Source organism: Parus major, chromosome 3 (genome assembly GCF_001522545.3).
Source record: "Parus major isolate Abel chromosome 3, Parus_major1.1, whole genome shotgun sequence".
Classification (NCBI taxonomy): Eukaryota; Metazoa; Chordata; class Aves; order Passeriformes; family Paridae; genus Parus; species Parus major.
Window position 1 is genome coordinate 1,011,511 of NC_031770.1, and position 25,750 is coordinate 1,037,260.

At 50.4% G+C, this 25,750-nt stretch overlaps 1 protein-coding gene across 2 annotated transcripts; it reads left to right on the forward strand.

Annotated features, from left to right (window-relative positions):
* Window positions 1-25,057, forward strand: ANAPC1 (anaphase promoting complex subunit 1). 2 transcript variants are annotated; one of them, XM_015623183.1, is made up of 47 exons: window positions 1-318; window positions 1,080-1,241; window positions 1,396-1,447; window positions 1,991-2,100; window positions 2,278-2,360; window positions 3,470-3,543; window positions 3,775-3,920; window positions 4,537-4,757; window positions 5,337-5,546; window positions 5,818-5,913; window positions 6,167-6,257; window positions 6,348-6,413; window positions 6,563-6,700; window positions 7,024-7,164; window positions 7,400-7,460; window positions 7,745-7,932; window positions 8,362-8,436; window positions 8,566-8,831; window positions 9,040-9,131; window positions 9,434-9,582; window positions 10,529-10,607; window positions 10,686-10,722; window positions 10,813-10,883; window positions 11,001-11,179; window positions 13,053-13,279; window positions 14,371-14,489; window positions 14,903-15,174; window positions 15,707-15,941; window positions 16,668-16,759; window positions 16,896-17,030; window positions 17,149-17,231; window positions 17,344-17,422; window positions 17,692-17,766; window positions 18,305-18,381; window positions 18,571-18,661; window positions 18,755-18,808; window positions 19,079-19,272; window positions 19,483-19,569; window positions 19,920-20,037; window positions 20,545-20,622; window positions 20,939-21,006; window positions 21,946-22,084; window positions 22,742-22,828; window positions 23,261-23,356; window positions 23,521-23,719; window positions 24,170-24,304; window positions 24,777-25,057. In XM_015623183.1, exons 1-47 carry the CDS (start codon window positions 106-108, stop codon window positions 24,890-24,892), a joined length of 5,856 nt encoding a protein of 1,951 aa, XP_015478669.1. In that variant the 5' UTR covers window positions 1-105; the 3' UTR covers window positions 24,893-25,057. The 2 variants fall into 2 exon arrangements, with proteins under 2 accessions (XP_015478669.1, XP_015478668.1); XM_015623182.1 differs by lacking the exon at window positions 24,777-25,057 and having other exon boundaries at window positions 24,170-24,770.
* The last annotated feature ends 693 nt before the right edge of the window (window positions 25,058-25,750 follow it).

The following is a 25,750-nucleotide window of genomic DNA, read 5'->3' on the forward strand; positions in this document are numbered from 1 at the left end:
GATGGCCGCGCCCGCGTGAGGGGTCGCCGGTGGCGCTGCCCGCGCGTCCCGGTGCCCGCGGGAGCCGCCGGAGCGTCCCGGAAATAATGTGGATATCGGGGCCCCATGTCGGACCACTGTGACGAGAGGGCGACGATGATTGCGGCCGGCGACCTGCAGGAGTTCGCGCCGCGGGGCCGCGAGCAGAGCCGGCGGCACCCGAGCGCCCTGAGCCTGCAGCTGCGGCGGCTCCAGCCCGCGCCGGAGCTCTGCTCCTCCGACGGCGCCGCGGGGCTCGTGGGCTCGCTCCGAGAGGTCACGATCCACGACCGGCACCGGGTACGAGCCTTCCTGAGCCGGGGATTCCAGGGGGGTTGGGAGGGAAGGGAACTTAAAGCCCATCCGGTTCCCTCCCGCCGCCGTGGGCTGGGGCACCTTCCAGGCTGCTCCAAGGCTCCTGCAGCCCGGCCTGGGCTTGCAGGGATGGGGCAGCCTTTGCCAGGGCCTCACCGCCGTGATGAATTCTATCCAATATCCCATCCGACCCTGCCCTCTGGCAGTGGAAAGCCATTTCCCCTTGTGGTGTCACTCCAGACTCGGGTCCAAGTCCCACTCCAGCTCTCCTGGAGCCCCTTCAGGCACTGGAAGGGGTTTTAAGGTCTCCTTGGAGGCTTCTCCAGGTGAACACCCTCAGCTCTGGTGGAGATCGAGCCTAAGATTGGATGCATCCGCCTCCCAACTCCTTGCTAAGGAGGGGTTTAGGGAGCAGGGGGGTTCACTCTGAATCTCAGAACTGCATGAAGGGTCTCCCTTATCCTTTCCTCCCTGGCTTCCATCAAAATAAATCTAAATGGATCCTGATGGTCCTTTACCTTGGAATGACAGGGGTTTTTGGGTTGGAAGGGATCATCTCATTCCACCATTCCACCCCCTGCCATGGGCAGGGACACCTTCCACTATCCCGGATTGCTCCAAGCCCCATCCAAGCTGGCCTGGGACACTTCCAGGGATCCAGGAGCAGCCACAGCTTCTCTGTGCTGGCCAAACTCATCACACCTGAGGGTGTTGCGGCTTTTCCTTGACAAACCCCTGTTTTCCAGGAAAGCTGGCAGCTGAGGAAAGGCATCAGTGATGTCGGGGAGGAGGTGGACTATGATGAGGAGCTGTACGTGGCCAGCAATGTGGTCATCTGGAGCAAGGGCAGCAGAAGCCAAGCGTCCGCCGTGTACAAGGCATTCACCGTCGACAGCCCCGTCCTGCAGGTGTGGAAACGTGGGAAAGGGGCACTGAGGGAATCCACAGACCCTGTCCAGACCGTGTTTTGGGGTGGGGTTGTTCGGGGGAACACGGGAAGGTGACGTTGTGTGGGAGCAGCAGCTTGTTCTGGAGAACTGATGATGCTGTGTTGGCTTTCAGGCCTTGTGGTGTGACTTCACTATCCCCCAGGAAAAATCGGAAAAAGCTGATGGTGAGTGTCCTGTTTCTTGTGCTGCTGGGCAGATGCTCAGAGCTCAGCTCCATTGGCTTGGAATCATGGAATTGTTTAGGTTGGGAAAGCCCTCGGAGGCCGCCGAGTCCAGCTGTTGCCAAGGCCACCGCAAAACCACGTCCCCAAGTGCCACATCCACGTGGCTTTTATGGCCCTGTGCCTGGCTGGACACCCTTTTGGGGAAGAAATTTTCTCAGTATCCAGCCTGAATCTCCCCTGGTGCATCTTGGGGCTGTTCTCTCTCATCCTGTCCCTTGTTCCCTGGAAGCAGAGCCTCACCCCTGCACCCTCCTGTCAGGGAGTTGTGCAGAGCCAGGTCCTCCCTGAGCCTCCTTTTCTCCAGGCTGAGCTTTCTCAGCCATTCCTTGTTTTCCAGCCCCTTCCCAGCTGCATTCCCTTCTCTGGACACACTCCAGGAGCTCATTCACCGAGAACCTGAAGTGTCAGAATTTACTTTTTGTGCCTAAGGGATGTCTGAAACCGAGTGAAACTTCACTCTGTGTTTTCTTCCTTCCTTTCCAGTTTCAGGCAGTGAGGAAATAGTGGAGAAATGTATCTGCATTTTGCAGAATTCCTGCATAAACGTGCACAGCATGGAGGGGAAAGATTACATCGCTGCTCTGCCTTTCCAGGTAATTCTGCCTTGCTTTTTGTCCACATTTGGAACCTTTTTGTCCACATTTACATTCCCCAGCTCTCCATAAAAAGCCTGAACATCTTATTTTCCTGCAAAACCCTCAAACATAATGGATACAGCAGGAGGTTAGGTTTTGTTTTTCCCCCTGTAAATCTGTAATTTTTCTTTCTAGGTCGCAAATGTTTGGCCAACCAAATACGGGTTGTTATTTGAGCGTAGCAGTTCTTCCCATGAGGTGCCTCCAAGTCCACCCAGGTATGGGATGCGGGATTTGGGTGGTTTCCTGTTGGATAATATAACAAGGAGTGGAGGAGCTGGAGGGAAGTGGTGGGAGATCTGTGTGTTTCTGATTGGAAAAGGTGAAACTGGGTGGAAAAAGAGGAAGCTGTGGCTGCCCCTGGATCCCTGGATATGTTCAAGGGCAGCTTGGATTGGAGCAACCTGGGATAGTGGAAGTGTCCCTGCCTATGGCAGGGGGTGGGATGGGATCATTTTAAGTCCCTTCCAACCCAAACCAGTCTGGGATTTTATTGATGTGACTCCTCCAGTCTGTTTATCCCATCCCAGTGACTCTGAGTGAGCACATTGAAAGCTGAGTGTTAAAAACTATTTGGGAGTGCTGGTCCTGGGAACAGGATCTGGGAAGCAGCTGCCTGATCCCATTAAGGTTTGTCCTGGGAATTGATTCCAGGCTGTCATGGACAACTGGGAGAGTCTCTGAGGGATTGGCATCAAGACAGTTTCAGCTGCAGGATCCCATTCCCTGCTGGTTGGAGATCCCATTTCCTGCTGTGTGGGATCCCATTCCCTGTTGGCTGACGATCCCATTTCCCTACTAGGTGGAGATCCCATTCCCTTCTGGGTGGAGATCCCGTTCCCTGCTGTGTGGGATCCCATTCCCTGCTGTGTGGGATCCCATTCCCTGCTGGCTGAGGATCCCATTCCCTGCTGTGTGGGATCCCATTCCCTTTTGGCTGAGGATCCCATTCCCTGCTGTGTGGGATCCCATTCCCTGCTGTGTGGGATCCCATTTCCTGTTGTGTGGGATCCCATTTTCTGCTTTGTGGGATCCCATTCCCTGCTGGCTGAGGATCCCATTCCCTGCTGTGTGGGATCCCATTCCCTGCTGGCTGAGGCTCCTGTGGAAGCCTGCTGTGGATCCCTAAGGAAGCAGTTGGACAATGAGCATCTTTAATCCTCTCTCTTGGATTTTCCCCTGGGATTCTCTAGTCCTTGGAAGAGCTGGATTAGGAAGAGAGCTCTGAGAAGCTGAGCCTACTCGGTCAGCCCAAGGAGCTTTTGGAGATGGAATCTGTGTCCCTGCTGTCCCATTCCAGGCTCTGATTTGTCCGGCTTTTCCCTAGGGAGCCTTTGCCGACAATGTTCAGCATGCTGCACCCCTTGGACGAGATCACCCCTCTGGTGTGGAAATCTGGAGGTACGTTGGATGTCACTGGAGTCCCTCAGGGTGGCAGCAAATCCCAGCGTGTCCCTGGAGCGTTCCCTGTACCACAACACCTGGGAGGAGTCACTGCCAAGGATGCAGTTAGAGGGGTGGTGTGAGCAGGGGCAGCTGGAATTCCTTCCAGTTGTGGAAAGGAGAGAGCGTGGGAAACGCTGACGGCATCCTTGTGGAGCTGATCCTTTGGCACACATCCCCGTTTTCCAGGAGTGTTCGGATCGTCCCGGGTGCAGTACGTGGCCGACCACACACTGAGGATCGTGTTCCTCAGCGCTGACCCTTCCATCGTGATGACCTACGACACTGTGCAGAGCTTACACACGGTCTGGGCCCTCCGCAGAGTCAAGCCAGAGGTACACTTTATTCCCTGGGGAAGGCAGATCCCTGGAAAACTGCTGTTTCCCTGCCCTTCTATCTCTTAGGAACACCTGGGATATGGGATTTGCTTCATTTCTAAGAGGAAGACATTGGGTGGGGCTGGTTCTTTTGGTTTTTTAAGAAGTTTTTTCCATGGATTTCCCTGGAGCAGGGAGATCACGTGGTGGTGATGGTCATGGATCACGTTATTAACGTGTTATTCCACACATTGGACCAGAAGGTTTAAGAAAAGTGGGAAGTAACTCAGTGCCGTGGAAACTTTGACAGTGAGGGTTGGGATTCCCAGAGAATCTGTGGCTGCTCCATCCCTGGAAATGTTCCAGGCTGGACGGTGCTTGGAGCAACCCGGGACAGGGGAAGGTGTTCCCATGGCAGAGGGTGGAGCTGGCTGGGTGTTAAGGTGTTTTCCAACCAAATCCTGTGATTTTGTGAAAACCATTGGAGCAGTTCCTGTGGGAGTGGAAGAGCAGGGTCGATGGGATTAACTCTGTAGGCTGAGCGTGAATTTGTAACACGTAACTGCTGGGAAAAGCTGTTGGAAAAGCCTCTCCCTGGCTGTCCTTGCCCACATGCCGCTGGTTTTCCTCCTAGGAGCAGAGCCTGGTGCTGAAATTCCCAGAGCAGGGGGGCACCCCCCAGCACATGGCCACCAGCAGCTCCCTGACCGCTCACCTCCGGAGCCTCTCCAAAGGAGAGTCCCCTGGGGGCTCCCCTTTCCAGAACTACTCATCCATCCACAGCCAGAGCAGATCCGGCTCCTCTCCCAACCTGCAATCCCGCTCTCCCACCATCTCCAACATGGCTGCTTTGAGGTGGGCACCCACAGCAAATCCCCAAGGATGGGACCTATGGAATCCCCTGGATGTGTTTTGCTCTCTGTCTTTCCGTCCAAGGCTCAGGTGCCACTCGTGTTGCAGCACCTGAAATTCCCTCGGAATGCCCTTCCTGTGCTGTTATCCTGACAGCACAGGAGGATAATGCCTGTGCCAGAGCCAAGGAGACTGCTCTGTCATGGATCAAGGAATGTCTGCAGGCTGTTTGTGTCCCAGGGGTGTTTTGGGCTAGCTTCTCTAAAGAAATTAGAGGGAAGAGGTTGGGAGGGATTTTTCATGGAATGAACCATCCGAAATCCTTCGGAAATCTCATCTGTTGCATTCTGACAGAGACGCCTGGAAAATAATTAGAGAATTGTTTTCCTGTGCTAGAGAACAAAGGGAAATCAACAGTGAGCTAGTTCCTGGTTTGGGGTTTGGTTGGGATTTAAAGTCAGTGAGATGAGCTCCCTGGGATTCTCCCTGATTTTGAGGATCCGCTTTTTGGCCGCATCAGCGTCTGATTTTTCCGTGATTTTGAAGCTCTCCTTCTGATCCGTGTCCTGTCTCTGCCTGCAGCCGCTCCCATTCCCCAGCCCTGGGAGTCCATTCCTTCTCTGGAGTGCAGAGGTTCAACTTCTCCAGCAGTGCCCAGTCCCCGAGGAGACCCAGCGTTACCCATTCCCCCAATTCCATAGCCAACGACTCCTTCGTCGTGCCGGAGACAGAGCCCATCGTTCCTGAGCTCTGCATCGACCACCTGTGGACAGAAACGGTCCCAAACATGAGGTCAGGTGGTTTTCTTGGGATGGGAGTTGGGAAGCAGGAATTCAAGTGAAATCACAGCTTATTTGGGTGGTTTTTATGCAATCGGAACCATCTCGGAGTCAGTTCATGGACTTGCGCTCCCTGATTTTTTTGGGAAATGATTCTTTCTAAGTGTCTGGCTCCCTTGCAGAGAGCAGTTTTCCCTGGTGTGTTATCCCAGGCTTTCTGAATGGTTTCATGAAGTCTCCAAAGCAAAGCAGGTTCTAACCTGGTCCTTGTGTCTGTTTTCCAGAGAGAAGAATTCCCAGGCATCCAAAGTGTTCATTTCCACTGACCTCTGTGGGCAGAAATTCCTGTGCTTTTTAGTGGAATCCCAGCTCCAGCTGAGGTGAGCATTCCTTGGGGACAGGTGAACCAGGAGAAGCACTCCAGAAATTCCCAGCTGGAAGTACATCAGTGGTTTTAATTAACTAGAAAATTAAAAACAAGTTGATTTATTTTGGGCAAAGCCAGGTAAAAGAGGAAAGAGCCACAAAACCCACAGAAAAAAAAAGGCACTGCACTGGTGGAAGTCTGTGTTTTCTTTCTGTAACAAAACCCAGGACAAACCTTCTACCTTTCCTGTTCTCCCTAATCCCTAGGTGTGTAAAATTCCAAGAGAGCAACGATAAATCACAGCTGATCTTTGGATCTGTCACCAATATTCCAGCAAAGGACGCAGCTCCAGTGGAGGTATTGTTAACCAGTGGAATGTCCTTGTCATCCAGCTGGTGCCTCCTTAATGGAACACAAGGAGCTGAATGTGCTGCTTGAATATTCCAGGGAATTGACACTCTGCTGGTTCTGGAAGGCAGCGGGAATCTGGTGCTTTATTCCGGAGTGGTTCGGGTGAGCGATACCTTTTCCATCCCTAACTTATGTGCAGTGCTGGAAAGGGACTTGTGAAGCATCCGTGGCATTCATTAAATCATTCTTCTGGGGGTTCTTTTCAGAGAAAAACTGAACTTTTTTTTCCCTTTCCCTTTTCCACCAAAAAGGTGGGAAAGGTTTTTATTCCCGGGCTTCCTGCTCCATCCCTGACAATGTCCAACCCAATGCCTCGGCCAAGCACTCCCTTGGATAGTGTCAGTACTCCATCCAAGCCTCTGAACAAGCACCTGGGGCCCCTGGAAGAGGTAAGAAATAAGGAAATATTCCTTTTCTTGTAGTGACTGGTGGTTTTTTAACTTCCAAGGTTCCTTTTTGGAGTTGAATCTTTCCTTCTTGTTCTGTAAATCCCCCGAATAAACGGTGTTTAAAGAAGATTTTTGTGGTGCCGCCCTGTTCATTTATTTCTGCTTGCCATTAAACTTCCAAGGCAGGGATTGGAGAGATTTTCAGTAGTTTCCAAGATTCTTGTTAGTACTTTAAACCCAACAATTCCAGCTCAGATCCACTTTAGTTCTGAACTCCAGTTCCATTTGAACTCTAAAAAGGGCTCATTTTCCCCACTTTGCAGAGTGTGCTTTTGTCACCGGTTCCGGAATTAAGGGATTCTTCCAAGCTCCACGACTCGCCCTATGTTGAGGACTGCACTTTCCAGCAGCTTGGGACTTTCATCCAAGCTCTGAGGGATCCTGTCCACAACAGAGTAACTTTAGTAGGTATTTCCCTGTCATTTGGGGCTACGCTTTTGGTAACCAAGATTATTTCCAGATAATTCCAAGATTTCCAGTGTTTCACAGAGCTGGTGCCTGAATTCCACGTCTTACTGTAGCAAGAGGCAGGATTTGGGAATATCATCATCCACTGAGGAGTTCTGAGTTGCTAGAAAAGGACTCTGCCTGCACTTGATGCATTTCCTGATTTGTCTGCACTTTTGTTGGGTTTTCCAGGAGCTCAGCAATAACACCATGGTCCGGATCAGTATTCCTGAAATCGCCACCTCGGAGTTAGGTAGGATTCCAAAGCTTTAGGTGGCTTTTTGCTTTCCTTGGGGAAGGGCTGAGATGCCAGTTCAGGCTGGTTTCAGTAATGAGCAAAAAAAGGAGCATTTTTCCTTATTTTTGTTGCAAACTGGAGGATTTGTGCCCAGCTCAAGGGAGAGCCATTGGGAGTTTTGTGGCTTTGTTTAGAGTTGAAAGCAAGTCCAGCAAGAGGAACCTGTGGGGTTTTCCACCACTGATGAGGCAAATCCCAGGAATCCAGAACTGATGGACTGTCTCCTTCTTTCCCACCAGTGAAAAGATGCCTGCAGGGGGTGAAAGCCATCCTGCCCAAGGAAACAGCTGTGCAGATGTTGGTGAAGTGGTACAACGCCTACAACGCCCCGGGAGGGCCCAGCTACCACTCAGAGTGGAATTTATTTGTCACCTGTCTGATGAACATGATGGGTTACAACACTGAGAGGCTCTGCTGGACACGGAACGTGAGCAAATTCATTCCTCACTTCTGATTTCCAGTCCTGTTTTACTCTGTGTTTGTCACGAGGGTACAAGGCTCATTTATCATGAGGCTGACAAGGTGCTTACTGTGAAAAGAAATGGTGAGGATTTGAATCCAGCTCACACCTCACACTGCTGCAGGAAATTTGGTTCATCTCATCTGTATTAAATTGATCCCAAGTTGAAGCACAGGTCACAACTCAGATTGTTGTTCCTTAAAGAGGATTTGGGATTTCTGGGGTTGGTTCAGCAAATCCAGAAGTACCTCAAGCCACATCATGTCCCACTTGGTTGGAGCTCAGGTGTTGTGATTCACCTAGGAAACCTTCACTCCTGAGCTGCTTCTATTTCATTTTCTTTTCCTATTTGTTACTTTTAGTTTTATTTCCTTTTTTTTTTTTAATTTGTTGCAGCTCGATTTTGAAGGATCACTCTCCCCAGTCATTGCTCCAAAGAAGGCAAGGCCGTCAGAAACTGGGTCAGATGAGGTAAGAAATTGTTCCCTGAGTTATATTTGGCTTGGTTTTTAGGGAAAAAATTCCTCTCTAACAGTGCTTTGGAATTACCTTTCTGGAAATTACGTTCACCGTGGATCCTCTGTTGTTTCTTTGCTCTAGGACTGGGAATATCTCCTGAGCTCTGACTACCACAGGAATTTCGAGTCTCATCCCGTTGCCAAAGCTCTGCGCCTGGACCCTCTGGAGGTTTCTGCTTCCAAGGATGACTTTTCCCAGAGCCTCAGTTTGGATTCCTCCACCCTCCTCTTCTCCCACATCCCTGCCATTTTCTTTGTTCTCCACCTCATCTACGAGGAGCTCAAACTGAACAGTCTGATGGGAGAAGGGCTCCGCTCCCTCGTGGTTCTCCTGGTTCAGCTGGCCAGGTATTCCCACTGGAAAATCATTTCTTTTGATGGGATTGCCCAAACTGGAGCAAACTCGCCCTGTATTTGAAGGAAATGAATATTTCAAACCTTTCCTGTCTTTTCCATGGCTCCAGATTCTTCCCCAGCAGCAGCAGCTGCCCAAAGGTGGCATCTGGGAGGTTGGAATGCCTTTTCCTCAGCCTGTGACTCCCTTCTCTCATTCCAGGGATTTAAAACTGGAAGCTTACATGGATTATTACTACAGGGACTACCCAGCACTTGTCAAAACCTCCAGGCAGACCTGCATAATTGACCAGGGTGAGTTTAAGCCTTTGGCTGTTCCGTGGTATTTGGATATTCCCTTTGCTTTTTTTCACATTCCCCTCATTCTGGAGGATTACCCCCTGCTTTTTCCTTTGAGATAATTTTTCTTCCTTAAGGAGATGCCTTGAGCTTTCATTCCTGTCATAAAACCCCACCTGACAGGAGGGATCTGTAACATTTCAGGGGGTGTACATGCTTTATTTTTGTCGTTGAAGGAAATACTGGAGGAATTGGGAATGGTGAGGAATTCTCGTGCCTTTTCCCTGGAGCTCATGGTCTTTGCTGTTCATCTTAAGTCCAAACAGGTTTCATGCTCCACCCCTCCTTTTTTTCTGCTGAGCCTCCAAGCATCTTCCAGTGGCTGAGTTCCTGCCTGAAGGGAGAGGGAGTGCAGCCTTATCCCTACTTACCAGGGATCTGTGAGAGGAGCAAACTGGTGGTACTGGTGAGTCCTGGGGGCCAGGGAGTACAGGGAATGTGCCTTGGTCTGGCAGCACTGCCCTGTGGGCAGGGATTGCCCCAGCTGCTGAACTTCCTGGGAGTGAAACATCCCTAAAGGAAGGTGAAATAACAGGGATTCACGCCCTGGATGGATTTTCCAGGTGGGAAGGATGTTCTTCTGTGTTTTCCTGTGGTTTGTGCAAAGTAATCATGGAGGTATCTGGATTTTGGGGATGAGAATTCCCCATTTTCTCCTTGGGCATGCCCCAACATCAATCCTTAGTCCTGTGAGTGCTGGAGGCATCTCCTGCTCAGCATCACTTCCTTACTCATTGGTGGGAAAACCCTTCCAACTGGGAGCAGAGGTGCCTAAGGAGAAAAAAGGCAGGGAATAAAAAAAAAGCCAGGGTCTATTTTCCTCCTCTCTCTGCCTGATCTGCCCTTGCAGAGCTCAGAGTTGAAAGATCTTCATAAAGCCCACAAAAATCATTTTACCCAGATGCAAGTTTTCCCAGAATTGTCAAAACAGAGTGACAATTCCCTTAGATTTTCAGCTTTTCACATGGAACCTTCCCAAAACATCCAAGATGTGGAGCGAACCAAGTGGAAAAGGGTGTCTACAGACAGTGTGTGTGTCCTGCAGGAGAAATGGAATGTGAGAAGCACAGGAAGGATAACTGGGAACACATTTTTCCCTTGGGAAGATATTTATCTTTTATCTCTGGAGCAATCTCCAGAGGGAAAGTTCAGTGCATTGTTTCAGGGTGGATTTCTTTTCCCCCAAAAAATTTAAAGCTTAGAAGTTTTCGGTTGTTTTCGGTCTCCTTCTCCTCACAATACACCTGCCTCACTTCTGAGGTTGTATTCCAGTTATTTCCTGCCTGTTTTTCTGGGAAGCAAAGGAGTATCAACCCCAAAATGACTTTTTTTTTGGTGTCTCTCCTCCCCAGAGTGTGGCCCTGTATATCCTTGGGGACGAGAGTGCTGTGCTGAACGAAGCCTCCCATTATTTGTACAAGATCACGTCAGGTAAGGACGCTTTGGCTCCATTCTGGGAGTGCCTCCAGCCTGGAAAACATGGAATTAACACAGCCTTGTCTTTCCTAGGCCAACGGAAGCAGCAGATGGAGCAGGATGACAGCCGGTATGGAGGCTTTTGCTGTTGTTTGGTTGAGTTGGTGACTTCCTGCTGACTTCTGGATGAGCATTTATTGTCTTCTCCTTAATTTTCCAGGTGCAGTTTCAAATCCAGCACTTCTGTTTCCAGCCTGGCTGAAAAGTTGGTCCTTTGGATGACCAGTGTTGGTAAGAGCGGAACAACAACATTCCCAAATAACTGTGTGCTCAGATAACAGGAAACGCTCTTTGTCTGGGATTGATAACACTTTTTTTGGGTTTTTTTTTCCCTTCCTTAATTTTCAGGTTTTACCTTGAGGGATCTGGAATCTCTTCCCTTTGGCGTGGCCCTTCCCATCCGAGATGCCATCTACCAGTGCCGGGAGCAGCCGGCCTCGGACTGGCCGGAAGCCGTCTGCCTCCTCATCGGCCGCCAGGATTTGTCCAAGCAGGCCTGGGAAGGGAGCCTGCAGAAGGGAAAATCCGTGAGTATGGCCACAAAGGGATTCCCCAGTCCCAGGGTTTGGGCAGAGCACCCGCCTCAGCAATTTCCAGCTTAATTCCCAAACCGAGGGCGACAAAACGGAGGCTTTGCACGTACAAAGGTTTTGGTGTGAAAACCAACATCCAGCGGGGATGGATAATCATGGGTAGCTGGCAAAACTCAAGATAAATCACATTTTAAAACTCAGGCAAAAGTTTTGCCTCCAGAGCTGTTGGATTCCTCCTCTTCCCACCCTTTGGTGCTTTCTCCTGAGGCTCTGCCATCAAAAACCACGGCAGAAGGAGAAGGAAGTGGGTATTTGTCTGTGGCTCCTTGTGTTGGATTGGCCAGCATGCTCCTTTCCACTAGAAGAGCTGGATTTGGAAGTACACTTGCCATATTTCTCTTTTTTTCCACCCCCCAAAAAAAAAGGTTTTAGTTATTTTTATCCTGAGGTAAAATGATTTAAAAACCAGTGTGGTGTTTGTCTCTTCAGCATTTTCTTCTGATGGTGGCAATCACCAGCATCCCAAGGAATTGCATCTCACTGAAATTTGCTTTGTTGGGAGCCAAAAATCTTTGTAAAGCTGACATAAAATCCCTTCGTGGCATTGGAGCCTTTTCCAAAGCCAGGAATTGGGATTTGGAATCTCAAGCCCATCTTGGTCAGGATCCTCTTTTGCTGTCTCAGCTTTGGAAAGGATATTAAAGTTATTCCAGTTCTCTACAACAAAGGCTTTATGACTAATTGCACATCAAAACTGTAATTAATTTGGCAGAAAGGTTAATTAACTCCAGGTCAAACCCCACCTGCCACCACATGAAAAATCCTCTTTGTTTGCTGTCGGTGGAAGCTGTGCCCAACCGAAACCCTCACGAATCGTCAAAAATGATGGTAGATTTGATCTTATCACTGACTTTATAACAATGCCTCGAATTGATCTGACCTTAAAAGGCCAAAGTGAGCTTCAAACCCCAAATTGTTTGTCATTTCTGGGGAGGGCAGGGTGGAGTTTCCTGTTTCAGAACGGACGCTGCTGCTCTGGGTGGTGCAGTCGCGCGTTGAGATGGAGCGCGGATTTACCAGCAGAAATTGGGTTTCATTCATCAGCTCTTCATTCACTCGCCTTCCTGGGGCCACATGTTCCCAGAGAACCACAGGAAGATCTGCTCCCCTCATCATCCCCTGTGTGATGAGAGCAGACAGGAGAGCAGAGTTTTAGAAAAGCATTCCTTGGAAAAAGGGTTTTCCAAGAGTGCTCCTAAGCCTTGGTGCTTTTCTGGTCATGTGTGGAAGTTCCAAAACCATCCTGGTGCTGTGGTCAACCCCAAGTTGACTGATGGTGAGGAATTTTGGGATTTTCTGCTGTGCAGGCTGTTTGTTTTAATGGGTAATTAGCTTTTCCAAGGTGGTCATGGAGGGAATCCAAACTGATGTGTGAAAAGGCCGACGCTTTGAAAAATAACGCGGGGTTTGGAGCAGAATGTGCACAACAGCAGCTTTGGCTGGGCTGGTCACAAACTGGGCTAATCACAAACTGGGCTGAGCAGGCAGGGAAAGGAAACACCTTCCCTATGACTGCTCTGGAGCAGGGAAAGGTTTTGGAAGGACAAGAGCTTCGTCACACGTCACCTCCTCAATGTATTCATCTCCTCTCCTCTTCAGTTATTTATCCCATTTGGTTGTGCAAAAGAATTTGATTTCCATGTTTGGAGATCCTCCAGGCCCTTGAATTCCCATAAGGAGCATGGGAATGCTGTGACCCTGCATCGGTGTGTCCAGCCCTTCTGCACACAGACCCATCACTGTGCTGGGTGAGTTCAGGATGTGGTGCCTTCCTGACCTGGAATTTCCCTCTCCCTCTCCCTTGCAGTCCGTGGGCACGGTGCTGTCCTCGGATATTCCATCGGCAGCCGAGTCGGAGGAGGACGAGGATGGCATGAACGACATGAACGAGGAGGTGATGTCCCTGATCTGGAGCGAGGACCTGAGGGTGCAGGAGGTGCGGAGGCTCCTCCAGAGCGCCCGGCCCGTCCGGGTCAACGTGGTGCAGATGCCGGAAGCCAGCGACCACGAGTACATTGAGGAGAAGGAAAACAGGTAAGGAATCCTGAAAGCATGGAGTACCTTGGGTTGGGTTTGGAAGGACCTTAAAGCCCATCTCATTCCAACCTCTGCCATGGCCGTGGACACCTTCCACTATCCCAGGTTGCTCCAAGCCCCATCCAGTGTGGCCTTGGAACTTTCTCCATTTCCAGCTGTTTCTATTTCCCAGTACATTCAGCTAAAAGGTTGTGGGGATATCTTTGGAGGCTCAGAATCTTATTTTTTTAAAAAAAAATCATAATCCAAGTCTTTGGAGTTCCGTGGATATCTCCAAAAGAAAAGAAAGCTCTGCTGTGTTGGAGTTGGGGGCTCTTGGGTAGGACACTTAGTGTGGACTCCAAGCAGCACACTGAGTTGGAGGAATTTTGTAACAATTTGTTCTGCCCAAAAAATGCGAAATATAAGCAGGACCTTCTCTGTAGAGACCAAACCATCCATGCCCTGCCTAAAGCTGGAGAACTCTTTGTGATAGGCTGGTCTTGAGTCAGGGGACCTTGGAATTCCACGGAAAGGACATCCACTGTCCCATCCCATTCCTTTGAAACCTGGGCCCAGTGGCCTTGGTTATCCCTGTCCTGCTTCTTTATTCACTTTTTTGGGGAGGGGGGGTGGTTTAAAAACCCATTCTTTAAAAAGCCAGCCTGAGAACACCATCACCATGCGGCGTGCTCCGAGTCTGACCTAGGGAGCTGAGTAATCTAACGAGTCTAGAAAGTGTTTCCAGACTAAATCGCAGAGAGTTGTGGTCGGCATTCTTGGAAGCACCTCATCACCTCTGTGCGTGGGTTATTACTCGGTGTTATCACCACTCATAGCAGGATCCCACAGGGCAGCCACCTTTGCTTGGCTTTCTCCTCTTCCCTCGCTTCCGACATGGCTGGGAAGCGTCCTTGGAACGCGTTTATGGATCCAGCTTTAAGGGAAGAATGGCTAGAAGGTATCTCAGGGATGAACCTTGTAAGGACCAAAGATTTGGTTCCAAAGGAGAAGGAAGGAAGGAAGGAGTCACAAGGAGGGAAGTGTTTGTAGGTTTGTTTATATTTGGGAAAATTTTCCACGTGGGTTTGGATTTACCTCCCCACCAGGTTGCTGCAGCTGTGCCAGCGAACCATGGCGCTCCCGGTTGGACGAGGAATGTTCACGCTGTTCTCCTACCATCCCGTGCCGACGGAGCAGCTGCCCATCCCAAAGCTGAACCTCACCGGTACGTTGGTCAGGGGCTCCATCCCAGAGCCAGATGGACTGAATTCCAGCTGTTATCCCGTGACTGGGATTTTTATAGCATCTTCTCCACCAGGAATTTCAGGGTGCTAGTGTGGGTTTTGTGAGGAAGCAGCTCCTTTGGGCTTGGAATCTGCCACCTGGAAGGGTGGAAGATCCTTCTGGGATGGTCAGGGCCAGTGTTGTCAAGCCCTGAGACCTTTTATCAGGTACAGAAGGAGAGAGAAGTGGAAAAATGGCCTGAACTGGTCAGTGCTGGGGTCATACAGGGTGGAGATCCTGCAGAGGGCTGTCCTGACATTCCTGAACGTTCTTGGATCAGAGCTGTTCCCTCACTTGGCGTGGCATGGAGAGCTTGGCTTTTCCTGACTGCTGTTCTCCCCTCTCCCGTGGCAGGCCGTGCTCCTCCCAGGAACACCACGGTGGATCTGAACAGCGGCAACATCGACGTGCCCCCCAACATGGCCTGCTGGGCCAGCTTCCACAACGGGGTGGCCGCCGGCCTGAAGATCGCTCCCGCTTCCCAGATCGACTCCGCCTGGATCGTCTACAACAAGCCCAAAATCGCCGAGCTGGCCAATGAGTACGCGGGCTTCCTCATGGCCCTGGGCCTCAACGGGCACCTCACCAAGCTGGCCACCCTCAACATCCATGACTACCTAACGAAGGTGAGACCTTGTGGCACGTCCCGGAGCCAGGTCGTGGTGGGGTTGGATTCTTTAGGCAAAACGAGGGAGGAAAAATTAGCAGGTTCCTTCAGGCTGTTGGGCTGGAAGTTTCCTGGTGTGGGAGAGTGTCGGGGTTGCTTTGTTACGGTTGTGGTGCGTGGTTTGGGTCGGAAGGATCCTCTCTCAGCGTCAAGAAGGACTTCTTTCTGTGGGAGTGGCAGAGAATGGCTGTCCAGGGAGGGCATGGAGCCTCTGAAGGAGCTCCATTCCAAACCCACCTGGATGCATTCCTGTGTCACCTGCTCTGAGTGAGCAGTGGGGATGGACTGGATGATCTCCAGAGGTCCCTTCCAATCCTAAACATTCTGGGATTCCATGGGATGAGGAAACTTCATTTCCATTCAAAGATTCCCAGCAGTTTCACCTCCAGATCGTTCCACCCTGCTCAGGGCTCGCTGGGAACACTGGAACACTGGGACAGGGGTTTTCCCATTCCTGGCCATGCCTCACTGCTCCTTATCCCCTCTCCCAGGGCCACGAGATGACGAGTATCGGGCTCCTGCTCGGCGTCTCGGCCGCCAAGCTAGGCACCATGGACATGGCCATCACCCGCCTGCTGAGCATCCACATCCCCGCCCTGCTGCCGCCCACCTCCACCGAGCTGGACGTGCCCCACAACGTCCAGGTGGCTGCCGTGGTGGGGATAGGCCTGGTCTACCAGGGCACTGCCCACAGGCACACCGCCGAGGTGCTGCTGGCTGAGATAGGTGGGTGCCGATGCCGGAAAAACGGGATGAGGGCCGGGACGGCCGCCGCGCGCAGCGGGGAGTCGGGAGATGTAACGTCGGCATCTTCCCCTCCCGTTCTCCAAACCTCACCGTCCCTCCTGGCAGCTCGTGCAGCATGAAAAAGGAAAGCCACTGGATTTTAGGAAAAGAAATGTGGTGGCATCATTACTGTTCCTCCTTCTTCCACCTGGAAATTTGGTGTCCTAAATTGCCCTGCTTGGAATTTGAAAGGTTTTTTACCACTGGGCCTTAGGAGCTGATGTGAACAGCAGATTTATGATCTCACTTGTGCCCTCATTCTGAGTTAATTTGTAGCAGCTTTTGCTCCATGCTTACGTGGGACTATATTTGGAGACTGTGTGGTTTATTAAGGAGGGAATGGGGTCAGTTTTAAGGATGAAATTGTTGCATTTCTGGGAATTGCATCTGCTCAATCCTTTTTTAGCAGCAGCATTTGGATTGGTTCGGGATATTAAAGTACCCTCAGTTAAACTTGGCATTGTCACCGTGGCTCCAAACTCCAACCATAACATTTATGAGGGAGCTGCTATTTGGGAGTGGATGGATGAGCTGCCAGTTCCTTGTCATTCCATTGGGGACTTCCCTAAGGAGGGACAGATAATATTTTCTTCTTCTCCTTTTGGTAGGAATTAAGCAATAAGCTGGAATTTTCAAAGGTGAATTTTGCTGGTTTGGTTTCTCCAGGGCGTCCTCCCGGCCCAGAGATGGAATATTGCACGGACAGAGAGTCCTATTCCCTGGCTTCAGGGCTGGCCTTGGGAATGGTGTGCCTTGGGGTAAGTCAGCTGCAATTAGGAGACTCGTAATCCATTGGGATGGCATTCCAAGAGCTGTTCCATCCCGCCTGCCTGTGGGTTTTCCTCCTAGAGGAGGGCACTTCCATGCTCTTCCTTCCTTCCTCGCATTCCTTAGCACGGCAGTAACCTGATTGGGATGTCGGACCTCAACGTTCCCGAGCAGCTCTACCAGTACATGGTGGGGGGACACCGGAGGTTCCAGGCAGGAATGCACAGGGAGAAGCACAAATCCCCCAGTTACCAGATCAAGGTACGTGCTGCCAGTGCTGCCTCACTGAAGTTGGAAGTCTGGGAGGTGTCTCCATGACTTTGGGAGCATCATTCCCTTCCGAGTGAAGCTGTGGGAAGTGTTCCCTGTGTTTTCCCAGGAAGGAGACACCATCAACGTGGACGTGACGTGTCCAGGGGCCACCCTGGCACTTGCCATGATCTACCTGAAGACCAACAACAGGTACTGACCTGGGAATCCCTGCAGGGTTAAAGTGCCCTGGCCTTGGCTCTGCTGAGGTTTGGAATTGCTGGAATGTGACCTGGAAACCCTTTTCCTTTGCCGTGTCCTGCAGATCCATTGCTGACTGGCTCAAAGCACCGGACACCATGTATCTGCTGGACTTTGTCAAGCCAGAATTCCTTCTGTTGAGGGTAAGATTCTCCTTGGGTTCGTTCCTCACTCTATTTCAACGATGTTTAAGAATTCCAGCCCATCATCCCAGCCAAACTCATTCCTTCCAACACTTCCTTCTTGTAGTGTGGCAGCTTCCTTGTCATGGAGACAGAATTTAGGGAAAAGTAGATGAACGACACAATTCATGGGGAATGTTACATTCATTTTTTAGCTGTATTTTTATAGCTTTTCCCAATTGCATAGATAAATTTCCTCCCTCGGGATCTGGTTTTCTCCCTTTTTCCAGACCCTGGCTCGATGCCTGATTTTGTGGGATGACATCCTGCCCAATTCCAAGTGGGTCAACAGCAACGTGCCTCAGGTAGGTGTTTGTTTATGTGTGGTGTGTTTGCTTCCCGGTTTTACTCCTCCCTGGATTGTTTTCCGTGTGGATCTTTCCATAGTCACGTTAGGAGCACAGGGAAATGAGCATTAACGTGGCAGAGGTGACTGTTCCATAGGACCCCTGGATTTTAGGAGCTCCAGGAGCTGGAAGGGAGATGCTTGAGGAGGGGTGGGATTGTTCCAGACACAAAATGATGTCAGGGAAAGGAAGGGATTAGACTTCTCCCTGTGTCGCCAGGTCCAAAACTGCTGCGTGGAGTTGAGCATTGGGGGTAACTTCTCAACAGTGGAATCAGTGATATTCCAAGATATTGTATGGAGTTTTTACAATTATTGTATGGAGCTCAATACAATAAAATGAGAGCTACAGGATGCTGATGGTGTCTGTTGGGAGAGAAAACATCTTTTCCTTCCCTTAGACTCGCTTGGTGTCCCTTTCCAGCTCCTGATGGCCAGAGTTTCAGTTAGGCATCAGCTTTCCCATGGATTTATTTTCCTTTCCTGTTTCTTTGCAGATCATAAGGGAGAACATTATCTCTCTCCATGCAACAGAGCTGCCTTCCTCCGAAGACCTGAGCTTGGAAACGCTGGCGTGAGTAACATCCCAAAAATCTCCTCCTAGGGAATTTTACCCTCCTGTAAAGGAGAGTTCCGTTACATGGGACATCCCATAAAGGATGAGTCTTCCCTTTTATTTTTAAGGGATGAAGGAGTTTGTGCTGTGCATTCAGATGAGGAGAAGAGGGACATTTAGTCATTTCCTGTTTATGTTGTTCCTTAGGCAAGCTCACGTCTACATCATCGCCGGAGCGTGTTTATCCCTGGGATTTCGCTTTGCCGGGTCGGAAAACCTGGCAGCATTTCAGTGCCTGGTAAGGGGAGGGTTATTTCATTGCATTCACTTCCCAGGGAGCTGTCACTCACCTTTTGGATCCATAATCACTGGGCATTTCTCTTCTTCCTAGTACAAATACGCCACGGATTTCCTGAAGTGTTTGTCGGCTCCGACAGCATCCATAGTAAGTTTTTCCAAGTTCTCTTCCAGCAAAAAGATGGCTTTGTGTGGCCCTCAGCAAAACCTCAACGGGAACAAGCCCAGCTCTTTTAATTTCCTGGATTGCATATGACACATAGGACGTGGCAGGGCTGGGAATCATTGAAGGACTTGGCTCTCCCTCCTGCTGGGGAATGTGGTTTCCAAGCTTTGGGGTAGAAAGCGGTGGATCATCCCACCAGGAACGTGCTGTTGGCCATGGAATTGTGATGAAACCTCTTTGCTGTGCTTGAAGACAGGTCACTATAACCTGGAGACGTGCCTGAGCGTCCTGCTCCTGGCCCTGGCCATGGTCATGGCCGGCTCTGGGAACCTCAAGGTGCTCCAGCTTTGCCGTTTCATGCACAAGAAGACGGGGGGAGAGATGAACTACGGCTTCCACCTGGCTCACCACATGGCTCTGGGGCTCCTCTTCCTGGGAGGAGGAAGGTAATGGGCCTTCTCCAAGGCCAGATCTCCTCTGCTTCCATTTCCTCCATTTCCCCATTTTCCCAGGCATCTTCTGTTGGAAGAGAAAGTCTTGCTGTCTCCTTTTGGAGCTGCACTTTTGGAAATTCCTCATCCCACCAAAATATTTTGGCCTCCTGTGTTTTTCAGAAGGAAAACTAAAGGATAATGTTGTTTTTTTTTTTCCTACAGATACTCCCTGAGTACTTCCAACTCCTCCATTGCTGCTCTCCTCTGTGCTCTGTACCCTCACTTCCCCGTTCACAGCACGGACAATCGGTAAGGCTTTCCTGGGGGTCCCATTTCCTCCAGCTGAACCATTTTCTTACAAAACACATGGATTGTCTACCAAAAAGATGGATTTCTATCAAAAAACGACTTTTGGATGTTCTCCATTTGAAAAATTATGTGCTCTTGTGATGTGGCTGCTCCAGTTTGCTCAGCTGGAAAGTTTTTCATGGAAGAACTGTCCATTTATGACCCTTAAATCCCTTTTGGTTCTGCTCCATGAAGCCCTGTTCTGTTAATTAACCAATACCACGGCTACAGGAGCTGTGTTTGGGTGTGGAATTGGGAATCTTGGGTGATTCCCAGCCCTGGGAATGCTGAGCTCCTGGTTCCCACCCCAGGTACCACCTGCAGGCTCTGCGTCACCTGTACGTGCTGGCAGCCGAGCCCAGGCTCCTCACTCCCGTGGACGTGGATTCCAACACCCCCTGCTACGCCCTCATAGAGGTCACCTACAAGGTAACGTGGCTGGGGGGCCCTGAGGAGCTGTGGGATGAGCAAACTCTGGGATTTATCCCAGTTTCCATTGGTGTGGTTTCAAGCCGTGGTGGAGACGAGGTGAATTCTGCACAAAAAAGATAAATTTGGCTCAACCCGCTGACACCTCTTTGTGGTGCTTTGGTGGCACCTGGAGAGCAGAGGGGAGGACAGGGAGAGTCACCAGAGGCTTCAAACAGGCAAGTAAAGGTGTCCTGCCTGACCCAGGTGCTTCTCCCTTTTCAGAAGGATTTCCAAAGGCACAGAGGTTTTCCAAGCCTTCTCCTAGTTCTGAGATGAGCAACTTGGTGTTTCTCCTGGGTGCTTCCATCAGGAAAAAGTCCTTTCTGCGGGATTTATTTTATGTGGGAGGAGGGAGATGCTCAGGATGGAGTTCTTGGAATTTTTAGGGGGAGGAGGTGCTGGTGTGTGGTTCTGCCAAAGAGTTCTCCGTGTTCCCTAACCTGTGGCTCCCGTGACGTTTCGCAGGGCACGCAGTGGTACGGGGAGGCCACCGAGGAGCTGATGGCACCCACACTTCTCCCAGAGCTCCACTTGCTGAAGCAGGTAGAGGAAATCTCTGCTTTAATGGAAAATCACCTGGATTTTGTGTCACAGATCTCAAGAGCTGAGGTCTCTGATGGGTTTTGGTTCCTTAGCCTGACTCTGGAGGACATTGTCCCCTTATGATTCCAAAGACAATTCTCTGTCTGCTGTCTTAATCAAGATCCTCCGAGATCTGATGCAGCAGGAGACACAAACCTCCTCCTGAATTTTCTGTGTGGGCAACACTATAAAACAGCCCCCCCAAAAAAAACCCAGTGGAAACCTCTTAATCTGATGATTCTGGTTATATTTAGTAATGAAATGTTTTTATTGACAGATCAGAGTGAAGGGCCCCCGGTACTGGGAATTATTAATAGATCTAAGCAAGGGAACTGCTCATCTCCAGTAAGTGTTTTTTTAATGCTCAACTGAATCGTGACCTCGTAGTAATCTTATTTCATGGCTTTTTTTAAACCCTCCCACAGCTCAGAAAGAAACCTGGGTTTCATCAAGTCACTGTTGTGCATCTGACAGCACTTTAGGGGGGGGAAGAGAGAAACTGCAGAGTTGGGTTTCACCCATTGAGGTGAATAATTCATGCAAAAAAACAGGGTCGGGGAAAACCTGATAGTAAAACCCACAGAGGCTGGCAGTGGGATGGAGGCAGCAGAGAGCAGCTACAACTCATGGTTTTGGTTTGGTTTTGAGTGGTGGTGATGTCACCTTTCCCAGACTGCTGGGGACTGTTACTGCCCTGCGAAATGGCTTTTTCTCATGTCACCCCGTGTCACAGAGCGCCACCCGCCCTCGTGACGCGTTCGAAACGCGGGGGGCAGCTGTGGGAACCAGAGATTTTACCGGAACACAGGATCTGGGGGCGGCGGGGGAGCGATCGCTCTCATCTCTGCACGCCCCAGTGAGGGGTGGGAGAAACCAGCTGCCTCTTTGCTCAGTAATGTGCTGCTTTCAGGGCATTTACCTGCCATTAATCAATCCCAGAGTCATTTAGGTTGGAAAAGACCTCCAAGATAATGAGTGTAATCGTTGATCACCCTCTTGTCAGCTGGAGGGATTAAAGGAAGCACGGTCCATTAGTACAGCGTGCTTTAGGTTGGATTTAAGGGTCACCTAGTGTCACCCCCTGCCGTGGCAGGGACACCTCCCACTACCCCAGGGTGCTCCAAGCCCTGTCCAACCTGGTCTGGGACACTTGCAGGGACCCACAGCTTCTCTGGGCAGCCTCTGCCAGGGTCCCTCTCACAGGGGAGAATTCCTTCCCAGTATCCAGCTGAATTTCCTCTCTTTGAGCCAGTTCCGTAAATGGGCCCCGTTGTGCCGTTCCAGGTCGATCCTTTCCAAGGGTGGCATCCTGTACGTGAAGCTCCGAGCTGGGCAGCTCTCCTACAAGGAGGATCCCATGGGCTGGCGCAGCCTCCTGGCAGAGACCGTCACCCACCGCAGCTCCGAAGCGCGCGCCTTCAAGGTACCGCTCCGGGGTGGTTCCTGCCGGGAGCGCTCCTGAGGGAGGGAATTCTGCTGGCTTTCACAGGACAGCCGCATGTGGCTGCATCTGCCGTGGGCAGACACGAGTGTTGGACACCTCCAGCCCGTGAAGTGCTTGATCATCAAATCATTTGGGGTGGAAAAGCCCTCCAGGGTCATGGAGTCCAGCCTTCAGGTCATGGAATCCAACTTTTAGATTCCAACCTTCAGGTCATGGAATCCAGCCTTCAGGTCATGGAATCCAGCCTTCAGGTCATGGAATCCAACCTTCAGGTCATGGAGTCCAACCTTCAGGTCATGGAATCCAGCCTTCAGGTCATGGAGTCCAATCTTCAGGTCATGGAATCCAACTTTTAGGTCATGGAATCCAAATTTCAGATCATTGAATCCAAGTTTTAGATGTTTGAATCCAAGTTTTAGATCATTTAGTTCAGCCTTTATGTTGAGTCCAGCATTCAGATCATTGAGTCCAACCTTTAGATGATGGATTCCAGCCTTTGGTGTGGGTTCTGGTTTTCTCCCTCGTGTTCTGGACCCTTTGGAAATCAGCTGTTGTTATCTTTGTGCACAGATCCAAAAAGTTCATTTTAGGAATGTGTTTTCATCCCTTTTTTCTTTCTTTTTTTTTTCCCCCCAGCCAGAAGCGATTTCCGCTTTCACTTCCGATCCCGCTCTCTTTTCCTTTGCTGATTATTTTTGCAAACCGACTGCCAACATGGGCCAGGTAGGAAGTGTTGGTGTGGACCAACCCTTTTTCCATGGATAAAAACTAGGGAAAGCCTGCCTTAAACTCTAGAGCAGGATTTAGCCTTGCAGTCAGCAGGAGCAGGGAACATCCTGCAGGATGTTGGGTAATACCAGGGCAATCCTCTGATTCCTGTTGGTTTGACATTGGGATTTTTTTTGCCCCGTTCCTTGAGGAAGGTGTTTAACAAATCCAGAGAGCCCTGAAGCATTTAGAGGAAGTCACAGAAGGTGTTTTATATGGAATTTCTTTAAAAAAAGTATTTAAGGGAGGGCATAAAACCCAGTTTAATTATCCCAAGGAAGAAATGGAGTGGTATCATTAGTTATCCCAAATTCCTGTGATGCCACTGCATGGATTAACTTCAGTGGGGGCAGGAAGCTGGGATGAGTTGTGCCTGTCTTTCCTCAGAAACAGGAAATCCTGGATCTTTTCTCCTCCATCCTTTACGAGTGCGTGACCCAGGAGAATCCAGAGATGCTGCCCACCTACATCGCCATCGACCAGGTAGGAAACTCCTGTTCCTGCTGGAGACAACGCTTCTTCCCACTCTCTGAGGGGACAAAGAGCAGCTGTTCCCTGTGCTTTTCCAGAGGAGGGAGGGCAGGGATGTAGGAGTCCTTTCCTCCCTCTTTCACTCCTGCTCCAATTCCCGCTCTCCCCGCTGCCAGGCCGTCAGGAGGCTGGAAAGGAGGGAAATGTCCGAGACCTTTGAGCTGTGGCAGATGAAGCTGGTGCTGGAATTCTTCAGCTCCCAGAGCCACCAGGAGAGGATGAGCAGGAACCCAACCCGAGGGCTCTTCATGAACTCGGAATTCCTGCCGGTGATGAAGTGCACCATAGATAACACCTTGGATCAATGGCTTCAAGGTAAGGAGCAACTCCAATCCAGCCAGTGTTGGAATCCTGGAATGATTTGGGGTTGGAAGGGACCTTAAAGCCCATCTCATTCCATCCCCTGCTGCTCACCTGGTTCTTGTCTTTGCCGATCCAGGCTGATTTTTTGCCTCAGAAGTGTGGAAGACTGATGAGGGAAGGGTTTTCAGTTTGGTGTACAACATTCCCTGGAGAACTGTGTTTGCCTGGAGTAGTGGGGGGTGTTTTTAGCAGGAAAAGTGATGTTTCCCAGAGAAAATCCCTTCCTCATCTTTGCACGGGGAGAATTTTCCCGGAGTGAGAGCAAGCGGTGAGCGCGGCAGGAGGAAGGAGCTCGGAAAACAACCTCCCACCTTCTGTGGGGAATGGAGACTCCCTTGTGGGATTTCCCTGTGGGAATCCTGCTTCCCAAACCTCAGCAAAGGTGTTTCTTGTGCCTTGCAGCCGGAGGGGACGTGTCCCTGCATTCCTACCTGAGCGGGCGGGCTCCGGAGGAATCCCAGCTGAGCATGCTGGCGTGTTTCCTGATTTACCACTCGGTGCCCACGCCGGGGCAGCTGGCAGCTGGAGGCTTGGAAGGTGAGTCTGGAATTGGGATCCAGGGAAATCCTGGAGCCTTGCACTGGGCAGCTTTTCCTTGTCCTCCTGGGAATACACCAGTCCTGAGGTTGCTCAGGGAAGAGGAAGGCAGCTGGAATGTAATTTAGGGAGTTCTGTTCCTTCCTGGGGCCTGGGGTGGGAATGTCACCACATCCATGAGGGATCTGGGGCCTATCCCAGGAATCCTGTGCTGGCCACAGATTCCTGTGTCTGGGCATGAAAGATTGCAGTTGCCTGTTACACACCTCTCTTCTTTCCTCTGTGTTCTCCTCCTTCCTGGATTTGGGATCTCTCCTAAATGAGTTTTGAGATCTCTTCCAGAGCTTCACTTCCCAGCCAGCACACAGCAAAGGGATCCACGGGATGGCACCTCCCTGGAGCCTCTCCCTCTAATCCTGGACAAACCTTTGGTCACTTTTACACCCTTTTCCTTTGCTTTGGATGTTTTTAGGGAGCAGGAACTTCTCGGAGCTGCTGCTGAAGCTGCGGAGGCTGCACGTGCCCGTGCGGGCGCTGCTGCGCCTGGCTCCGCTGCTCCTCGGGAATCCCCAGGCCATGGTGCTGTAGTCCCAGCAAACTTCCCAAAATCTCCTTCTTTTTGTACCTTCCCAAGCACCAGACTCACCCCCAGCTGTGGCAACCATGACCAGGAGTTATTTATAAATTGTTATGAGGAATTTAAAAAAAAGAGCTATAAAAGCGAGGTCATAATAAATTTACTTTTGTAACGAAGGCTTGTGTGCAAATGTGTGGTTTTTGTGGGGAATTCGGGAAAGACCTTGGCTGGGAATGGTGCTTTTCCTGGGTTTTATAACTCATTTGCTTGTGGTGGATCTCATTTCCAGACAATGGAGATAATTCCTGGTTTAATCACTTTGTGTTCCCTTCCTCCTTTCGTATCCCCCGGGATGAACTTGGGGCAGGGCTCGTTCCGTGTTGGTTCTGGGCAGAGCAGATCCTTAATTTGTCACCAAACCCTTGGAATCACTCCATGAAAAGTGGACAGAGGCAAAGGCTTGGATTCTGCTTACTCTGCTTCCAAATCTGACCTTTTTCTGTGGTTTTTATCCCTGTTTTTTCCCAAGGAGGGGAATCCTCAGGGAGAGGAGCCCAGGGATTTTGCAGAGGGACAAATGGAGGGAGGAAGGCAGCAAAACAAGAAAAATTACACAAACCCGATTGTTATTAAAAAGAACAACTTTATTGTGTATTCACTGAGGTTTTCCAGTTGCTTGAGGTGTCCTGACAAATTCCAACCCTCATCCCTTTTTTTCCCCAAGCTGTTCAGAAGCTGTTCTAATTGAATAAAAAGCTGAATTAATTTAATTTATCACACCTACTCCACAATCACCTTCTTTACGTGGATTCAGTGAACAGATGGGAAACCAGAGGAGCCACAAGGGCTGATCCTGGAAGTTCCTTCCC

Excerpts from the sequence above, each read along its gene's own strand:
- ANAPC1 (XM_015623182.1), top strand. The coding sequence starts at position 106 with ATGTCGGACCACTGTGACGAGAGGGCGACGATGATTGCGGCCGGCGAC. Across the intron at positions 3,921-4,536 it reads TCCGCAGAGTCAAGCCAGAG|GAGCAGAGCCTGGTGCTGAA; the intron begins GTACACTTTATT and ends TTTTCCTCCTAG. Across the intron at positions 22,829-23,260 it reads CGACTGCCAACATGGGCCAG|AAACAGGAAATCCTGGATCT; the intron begins GTAGGAAGTGTT and ends GTCTTTCCTCAG.